General features: G+C 44.9%; 1 protein-coding gene across 1 annotated transcript; it reads right to left on the reverse strand.

The window, feature by feature from the left end:
• Window positions 1-2,917: 2,917 nt before the first annotated feature.
• Window positions 2,918-7,676, reverse strand: pdcl3 (phosducin-like 3). Its single transcript, XM_080551133.1, has 6 exons — window positions 7,619-7,676; window positions 6,148-6,268; window positions 5,664-5,754; window positions 5,230-5,373; window positions 3,926-4,134; window positions 2,918-3,402 (listed from the first exon to the last, which is right to left on the reverse strand). Exons 1-6 carry the CDS (start codon window positions 7,622-7,624, stop codon window positions 3,257-3,259), a joined length of 717 nt encoding a protein of 238 aa, XP_080407259.1. The 5' UTR covers window positions 7,625-7,676; the 3' UTR covers window positions 2,918-3,256.
• Window positions 7,677-10,000: the final 2,324 nt, after the last annotated feature.

Consider the following 10,000-nt stretch of genomic DNA (forward strand, 5'->3'; position numbering starts at 1 on the left):
AACCTTTGTATTTTATTAATTACTAACTAAAACATTTCAACATTTTAAAGATAACACCACACAGGCATTAATAAACACCTGATGGATCAGATTATGTAAAAAAACTCAATTTTGACCAAAAATTGAGATAGAACCTTATAATTCTAACGTCACAATATTCCTGCTCTGAGTTTGGGCAAAGTTGTTTCTTTAATGAACCCCGTGGATGAGGAGGGTGTGGTTGTCCTAACAGGGCTGTCCCTCTCTAGTCTCATTCAGTCCTCTGATGTGTCTGTCCCTCTCTAGTCTCATTCAGTCCTCTGATGTGTCTGTCTGTCTCTAGTCTCATTCAGTCCTCTGATGTGTCTGTCTGTCTCTAGTCTCATTCAGTCCTCTGATGCGTCTGTCTGTCTCTAGTCTCATTCAGTCCTCTGATGTGTCTGTCTCTAGTCTCATTCAGTCCTCTGATGTGTCTGTCTGTCTCTAGTCTCATTCAGTCCTCTGATGTGTCTGTCTCTCTCTAGTCTCATTCAGTCCTCTGATGTGTCTGTCCCTCTCTAGTCTCATTCAGTCCTCTGATGTGTCTGTCTGTCTCTAGTCTCATTCAGTCCTCTGATGTGTCTGTCTGTCTCTAGTCTCATTCAGTCCTCTGATGTGTCTGTCTGTCTCTAGTCTCATTCAGTCCTCTGATGTGTCTGTCTGTCTCTAGTCTCATTCAGTCCTCTGATGTGTCTGTCTGTCTCTAGTCTCATTCAGTCCTCTGATGTGTCTGTCTGTCTCTAGTCTCATTCAGTCCTCTGATGTGTCTGTCTGTCTCTAGTCTCATTCAGTCCTCTGATGTGTCTGTCTCTCTCTAGTCTCATTCAGTCCTCTGATGTGTCTGTCTGTCTCTAGTCTCATTCAGTCCTCTGATGTGTCTGTCTGTCTCTCTAGTCTCATTCAGTCCTCTGATGTGTCTGTCCCTCTCTAGTCTCATTCAGTCCTCTGATGTGTCTGTCTGTCTCTAGTCTCATTCAGTCTTCTGATGTGTCTGTCTGTCTCTCTCTAGTCTCATTCAGTCCTCTGATGCGTCTGTCTCTCTCTAGTCTCATTCCGTCCACCCTCTGATGCGTCTGTCTGTCTCTAGTCTCATTCAGTCCTCTGATGTGTCTGTCTGTCTCTAGTCCCATTCAGTCCACCCTCTGATGCGTCTGTCGCCCAAACTGTCCCAGAGGAGGAAGAAGCAGCTGCTGCTCCTGGTAAGAAGACCTGGGAAGTCTTGCCAGGTCATTTTACTACTGCGACTGACAGATGACATGGAAACGTACACACACTTGAAAATCTAAAAAGGCAGCTACATTGGCACTTGTGTAGTTGTGACAGGGTTGGATTGGTGATGCAACAACATTGAGCAACCCTCCTCCTACACCCCTCCTCCTCCACACCTCCTCCTCCTCCACCCCTCCTCCTCCTCCACACCTCCTCCTCCTCCTCCACCACACCTCCTCCTCCTCCACCCCTCCTCCTCCTCCACACCTCCTCCTCCACACCTCCTCCTCCACCCCTCCTCCTCCTCACCTCCTCCTCCTCCACACCTCCTCCTCCACACCTCCTCCTCCACCCCTCCTCCTCCTCACCTCCTCCTCCTCCACACCTCCTCCTCCTACACACCTCCTCCTCCTCACCTCCTCCTCCTCCACCCCTCCTCCTCCACTCCTCCTCCTCCACCCCTCCTCCTCCTCACCTCCTCCTCCTCCTCACCTCCTCCTCCTACACCCCTCCTCCTCCTCACCTCCTCCTCCTCCACCCCTCCTCCTCCACCCCTCCTCCTCCTCCACACCTCCTCCTCCACCCCTCCTCCTCCACCCCTCCTCCTCCTCCACACCTCCTCCTCCACCCCTCCTCCTCCACCCCTCCTCCTCCACCCCTCCTCCTCCTCCACACCTCCTCCTACACACCCCCTCCTCCTCCACACCTCCTCCTCCACCCCTCCTCCTCCTCCACACCTCCTCCTCCACCCTCCTCCTCCTACACCTCCTCCTCCACCCCTCCTCCTCCACACCTCCTCCTCCACCCCTCCTCCTCCACCCCTCCTCCTCCACACCTCCTCCTCCTCCACACCTCCTCCTCCACACCTCCTCCTCCACACCTCCTCCTCCACACCTCCTCCTCCACCCCTCCTCCTCCACACCTCCTCCTCCACCCCTCCTCCACCACCCCTCCTCCTCACCTCCTCCTCCACCCCTCCTCCTCCACACCTCCTCCTCCACACCTCCTCCTCCACCCCTCCTCCTCCTCCACACCTCCTCCTCCACCCCTCCTCCTCCACACCTCCTCCTCCACACCTCCTCCTCCTCCTACACCCCTCCCCAGCAGAGGCTGGAGACACTTATCTTCAGGGCTTATCTGTGTCTGAAACATCTGTTGTCTCCCTCCGTCTTCCTGATGACAGAAGATCCGAGGCATCGCAGACAGAGTGGTGTAACAGTGGAGGAGACCAACAACACCATCAGACCAATCAGCAGCCAGCGTCGCCCTGGTAGTGGAGAGACAAGATGGCGGAGGAAGAGACGCAGCAAGCTCAGCTGTCGCCACAAGAAATGACTTATTTTTCAGAAATAAATTATTGTAGATAAATATATAACGGCATTGCAGATTGTGTCGTCTTGATCTCCTGTGATTTCTGTTCTGTAGTCAGTAAGTAGTTTGGGACCTCCTTATAAGGGATCCTATAAGGAGCTATATTTGTCCACAGACAGAAATATACATACCCACCCACACCCCCACCCCCACCCACACACCCACACCCACCCACACCCCCACCCACACACACACACACACACACACACACACACACAGAGTCATATACATCAAAATAGTCCTTTATATGTGATGACGACACACAGGTAACCAGGGTGATTGAACACTTTATAAAAAAAACTGTCTATGATGGCCTGGGTGAACATACATACATTTAATTTAACAATTTCCAAATGAATACATGAATACATTAACTATGGCATATATTATGAAACGTATTCAGAATATAAAAGGACCAATAACAATCTTCTGTGGAGGCGGGGCAGATATACAGTGTCAGGCCAGGACCTCCTCAGATGACCTCAGACGACCTCCCTGCTGCGTGAGAGAGAGAGAGAGAGAGCGGGGGGGGGGCGTTTATAGAGCCACAGGAGAGAGAGCCCCTCCCCCTCCCCACACAGTGGCGGTAGTCGAACGTTAGACTAATGTTGTTCGGAGATTATGGAGACGTCAGTTAGTCAGTTGGCTGGTTGGTTTGTTACTCTTGGTCAGAGTCGCTGTCGTCGTTGTGCGCGGGCAGAGAGGATCTGATGGACGACATCAGCTGGTCCTCGATCTGCTTCTTGGGGTTCTCCTCCAGGTCCGTCTTGATGGCGCCAGACTCCGATAACCTCCACTCCAACTCTGCCAGGACGGAGAGGACAGAGGACAGAGGACGGAGAGGTCAAAGGTCACACCATGAAGACTAAACACGATGTCATTGGTGAAACACAGCTAGGGTTAGGGTTAGCTAGCCTTCAGACATCCAACCGTGACCGAATCTGATTCAGATCTCAGACAGTCAGACAGGCCGCCGTCCTCCAACACAACTGAGCTAAACCAACTAAAGGAGGCAGCCAACAGTCCGACAGCATTAAATGATTCAATGGTTGCATGTTTATGACGATTGCAATCGACACATGTTAGATATATATATATTTATGTTATATTACATAACTAATATGTGTAACGCCAGGAAATTGTACTTTGTTGTCTGCTGCACAAAAAGTGCCAAAACAATTTCATTCTCAGCACGAACGGGTGTGTGTGTGTGTGTGAATATGTGTGTGTAAGTGTGTGTGTGTATATGTGAGTGTGTGTGTGTGTGTGTATATGTGAGTGTGTGTGTGTGTGTGTGTAAGTGTGTGTAAGTGTGCGTGTGTCTCACCGTCACGTTTAAGGTTCATGCCCCCGAAGACGAGCGGGCCGATGAACTGGGCCTTCATCTCCCCCTGCTGGTAGACAAACACGGTGGGCAGGTTCCTGTCGGGGTAGTTGGGGATGCAGGTGGTGGAGATGGACTTCAGGAACTTGGTCTGAGGGAACTTGCGGGCCAGCTCTGCCAGGTGCTGGTTGATCAACGTGCACAGGGGGATGCTGGGAGAGAGGGAGGACGAGAGAAGACGTGAAGAGACAAGTTGGACAGATTACAATGAATGAACTGTTCACACTGTTATAGATTATATAATATTATAGCATTTAGCTGACTGACATTGCAGTTTGTACATATGGTCTCAGCGGGAATGAGGTTCAGATTCAATTTAATTGTCATTGGCATCGTACAAGTACAGTCAAAACCACTGCCCACCTTCAAAACCACTCTCAAAAAACATTTACAGGAGGCTGCAATCCGTAACTGGACCCTCTAAAACAAAAATCAGATTAAAAGACCCGAACTACCCACTGTACATACTTTGTGTTTTGTCCCCCGCCCCCACCTGTGGTGTATGTCCCCACCTGTCCTACCCGCTGTACATACCTTATGTTTTGTTGTATTGTTCTTCCCATGATGGATGTACGTTTATCTTGTAGATAGTAATAGTTATTTGTCTGTATTATCTTGTAGATAGTACTAGTTTTTTTTCTTATGTCTGTCTTACATGTAACGATGAATTGAAAATCAAGGACCCCAATTGAAATAAGCCAGTGGCTTTCTTGGGTTTTTATCCTGTTAGTTGACCTTGTATGTAATATGTACTTTCATGTACCTACTTCTGCAAACCTTCTAATAAAGTTTTCAATCAATCAATCAAGTGACAACGAAATGCATTTGGAATCCAAACCCAGAACCTAGGCGTTGTTACTGCAATGCTCTACTCCCTGAGCCACAGAGGACCACAGTAACACTAAACACCACTAACACCTATTTGACCAACATGTGTTGGGCAGATTAACGTTTCTGGCATATCATCTTCTATCATCTTAAACTGAGAATCGTTCATATTAGACACTTAGTAACCATGTTTGTTTCATGTCCTCCTGTATGTTTTAACCAGTGAGTGTTTAAAGGACTGTAGAGGTTTAACTCACTGACAAAGAATTCCAGAACACTCACTATGCAGTGTTTACCGAGCAACAATACTTTGATTGGCTACAAAATGAAGCATCATAATTTATATTTTTTGGGGTGAATGAAGTCACCCTGGGCACTAAATGAGTGAAGCCCTTCAGTGAGATGCCAGTCAGACTCACCCCTGCTTGTAGAGGTGCAGGATCACCCAGATTCCTTCTCCTGCCTGGTTCACCTCCTTGACGTAGTCAATCCCCGAGATCTCCACCAGCTCCCCAAACACGTTCTTTATCTGGGTGGCCTTCCACTCCGCCAGGCGCTTCTGTCTGGTAGAGGAGGGAGGAGGGAGAGAGAGAGAGAGAGACAGAGAGAGAGAGAGAGAGAGAGACAGAGAGAACATCTGTGAGTACAAGGTGGTCAACAGTATGACATTCTGATCAGTTCTTTCAAAGAAAGAAAGTAAGTAAGTAAAGCTTTATTTATATAGCACCTTTCATACAAGAAATGCAGCTCAAAGTGCTTTACAACAGGAATAAGAACATAAAGTGAATATAAAAGCATATATAAAGACATGTAGAAGCATAGAATGAATATAAAAGCAGCGGCTTCTACTGACTTGTACATCTCGATGGCCGCCTCGTCATCGTCACTGAACTCGTCCTCGTTCTCGTGCAGCTCGTCCAGGGTCATGCTCTCGTACGTCTTCACTGGACAACAACAACAACAAACATCTCAGGTGAGGAGGAGGAGCGTGGAAGACCAATGAAAGAGCTCGGAGTGGAAGACACGACAGAACACATTACCCAATCCCATCCTGACACTAACACTAACTTTCTGACACTAACTTGGAGCAACATTAACTCAGAAAAGCTATTATTATATTGACAGAGAACTGAATACTGCTTTATTCAACTCCTACGAATAGCTAGCTGCCAGGGAGTTCTGGTCACACGTTGGAGGTAGAAATCAGAGGACGGTCTCATTGTCTTGATACAGTTCCTCATTCCGTTCCATGCATTACAATGTGTCCATCCCCCGGTTTCTACCTCCACCAGCCTCCCCTGCTAGCTGCCACAGTCACACAAGCAGCCGGTCCTCACCGACAGACTGCTGTTGTAGAATCAGCTGCTGCTCCTCTTCATCGTCCTGCGGCGTCTCCTTGGGAGGAATGATGCCCTTCTTCCTCAGGATGTCATTCCACTCTGTGTCCTGGTTAGGGTCCTACGGAGCACAGAGGGGTTTAACACAGAGGGTTTAACACAGTGAAACAGTGAAACAGTGACAGGTTAGATAGAGATAGATTTTGGGTGTTCTTGTGTTCCTCATTAGTAACTATAGCCGAGCGGTTCACACAATCACACAATCACACAACCACACTATCACACAACCACACAAACACACAACCACACAACCACACAAACACACAACCACACAACCACACAATCACACAACCACACACTCACACAATCACACAACCACACAATCACACAATCACACAACCACACACTCACACAACCACACAATCACACAATCACACAACCACACAATCACACAACCACACTATCACACAACCACACTATCACACAACCACACAAACACACAACCACACAACCACACAATCACACAACCACACACTCACACAACCACACAATCACACAATCACACAACCACACACTCACACAACCACACAATCACACAATCACACAACCACACAATCACACAAACACACAACCACACAATCACACAATCACACAACCACACAATCACACAATCACACAACCACACAATCACACAACCACACAATCACACAACCACACAACCACACAAACACACAACCACACAATCACACAACCACACAAACACACACTCACACAACCACACAACCACACAACCACACAATCACACAACCACACAAACACACAACCACACAATCACACAACCACACAATCACACAACCACACAACCACACAAACACACAACCACACAACCACACAACCACACAATCACACAACCACACAACCACACAACCACACAATCACACAATCACACAACCACACACCACACAACCACACACTACCACACAATCACACAACCACACAATCACACAACCACACAATCACACAACCACACAAACACACAATCACACAACCACACAACCACACAAACACACAACCACACAATCACACAACCACACACTCACACAACCACACAATCACACAACCACACAACCCTGGGAGACAAACCAACACACACGTTCAGCCAATCAGATCTGTCTGTCGTAGCAGAGTTACATTACTAGGTAAACGAGTGACAGACAGACATTCATTAGACTACTAAAGGTAAACACGTTTATTACAACATGCGTCTTAGTTTGGCTCCTATGAGGATTTGCCTTTTAATTCTGTTCTGGCCAGCCAGCATGTGAAAGTCTACGTGCTAACTAACACATATATTAACACATATATTATTCAAAACGTTGTCTAGTTCATTACCACGTTCGTAACTACGACATAACAATAATAAACGTTTACTAATGACATACATATAATAACATTAATAAACATTCCAAACCTGCATCTTGTCACCGGTCAGAGAGACACTGAATCACACTGCTGATCTCTCCACACACGGAAACAGAAGGACCGCACCCAAATGGGTTCCGGCAGAAACACAAGAACATTAAATGTCACAAATAAAGATATGATACCCAGCTAGCTCCGATATAAATATTTTTCAGAGTGTATTCGTGATAATTTAATTTTTAAAAAACAACACGTATTTTTTTCGTCCGTTATATGTCCGTTATCCTCCTAAAACTGGTTGAGGACCAAAAGTGAGGGGACAATAATAACAGTTGCACCAACATCCGTTTGGCGTCTCCAACATGTCCATATTAGGAGTGGAGCGCAGCAGAGATGACAGCTGGTCTGGACACACACTGCTGTCAGTCTGCAGAGAATAACTAACTACAGTTTTTCTCAATTGCTAAAACACATTTCACAAAACTTTCCTCCATTTCCCCAAAACTCTAAACACAACACACTTTTCTAAAGCTACATAAGCAAAACCACACCTTCTCTCTTCAAAACTCAAACTTTCACACCAAAACAGCTGCTCAAAGCCTGCAAAAATGTAAACTCTATATGCATCATTACAGACTACAACAAAACAACTGAAAACACAATGTTCAGTGTGTGAGAATGTTCTTTTTTTTCACAACTGCCAAAGCACATTTTTAGAAACCTTACAGTATCTGTTCTCAGAATATATCACTGTAGAGTATTGGGCATTCATAGATGTGTGTGTTTCATATGAACAGTATGTAAATCTACAGAAAATACAGTATGTACAGTTTTTCCCAATTGCTAAAACACAAAAGCCAATTCTCTAAACCAAATGACCAGTTCTCTAAACACATTTAATAAAACTAGCTCCCATTTGCCAAAACCATAAACACATTTCACATGAAGACACAATTCACAAAACACAATCCTCCTTTTCTCATAAATCTAAACACATATTGTCTTGCTAAAACACAAGTTGCAAAAAACTCTGCTCAAATTCTCAAATTAAAGCTCATGTGATGCAAAATGCTTGCCACAGTCAGCAACATTTGAACACAATGAACACACCTAGCTTCATTCAATAAACATAACGACTCAACATTTAAGACACTTGTTGCAAATGATTGTGGTGTGTGTGTGTGTGTGTGTGTGTGTGTGTGTGTGTGTGTGTGTGTGTGCGTGTGTGTGTGTGTGTGTGTGTGTGTGTGTGTGTGTGTGTGGTATAGTTCCATAAATAAATAAATAAACATCACACCCTGAACATTGTTTTCAGTGAGTATTGTTGTGTGTAATGGATCCTCTGTAGTGTTTGCATTGAGTTGTGATACAGTACAGTAGTGTACATGTTACGGTACATGTGGGAAAACTAGGGTTAGGGTTAGGTGCTAGGGTGACTTGGTACATTACTGTAACTGTGAACATTCTAAATCTGCTACTGCGACACTTGTGCAACAAGTATTATGTGCAATATGATAACCCATGTTTACATAAGGTTCAGATATAGGAAAATGTGAGGATATGTATAGCATAGCATAGTGTACAGCACAGTGTTTTATTGTATAGTATAGTAGATAGTGTATATAGCCTTTATTTATGTAAACCAGCTCTTTTTCTCTTTTTTATTTTTCCCTTGGCCTTTTTTCCTAGCACCAGGGGAGCCCCCCCTCCCAAATTTCGTTGTACGGTACCTGTACTGTATCAATGACAATAAAGACCATTCATGCATTCATTCATTCATTCACATGCTGGCATGTCTAACCCTAACCCTAGTTTTCCCACATGTACCGTAACATGTACACTACTGTACTGTATCACAACTCAATGCAAACACTACAGAGGATCCATTACACACAACAATACTCACTGAAAACAATGTTCAGGGTGTGATGTTTTTTTTCTTTATTTATGGAACTATACCACACACACACACACACACACACACACACACACACACACACACACACCACAATCATTTGCAACAAGTGTCTTATATTTTGAGTCGTTATGTTGTAGCAACATACACTACAGAAGTGTCAACATGAGAAAGGTAGAAGCTGATCAAATAAAACAAAAACAACAACAACAACAAGTATAAGAATAACACATTTAATAAATAATCAAGTTGTATTGTATGTGTGTATGTGTGAACATCTGAACTTGTTCATCTAGGGTTATATAATCCCGATAGATGTTGGATGAACTCTTGTTTCTTTCTCATTTCAACTATGGCAGAAACATGTTATTATGATTGACAGTAGAGATAGTTAAAGTTAAAGATAGTTAAAGGTAAAGATAGTTAAAGTTAAAGATAGTTACAGTTAAAGATAGTTAAAGTTAAAGATAGTTAAAGGTAAAGATAGTTAAAGTTAAAGATAGTTACAGTTAAAGA

The sequence above is a fragment of the Nansenia antarctica genome, assembly GCF_963989245.1.
Source record: "Nansenia antarctica genome assembly, contig: SCAFFOLD_679, whole genome shotgun sequence".
Lineage (NCBI taxonomy): Eukaryota > Metazoa > Chordata > Actinopteri > Argentiniformes > Microstomatidae > Nansenia > Nansenia antarctica.

What these genes read in the sequence shown, in the direction of transcription:
- pdcl3 (XM_080551133.1), bottom strand. An exon ending in TCTACAACAGCAGTCTGTCG is followed by an intron (nt 5,755 to 6,147) that starts GTGAGGACCGGC and finishes GTTGTTGTCCAG; the next exon opens with TGAAGACGTACGAGAGCATG. An exon ending in CATGAACCTTAAACGTGACG is followed by an intron (nt 3,403 to 3,925) that starts GTGAGACACACG and finishes CCGTCCTGGCAG; the next exon opens with AGTTGGAGTGGAGGTTATCG.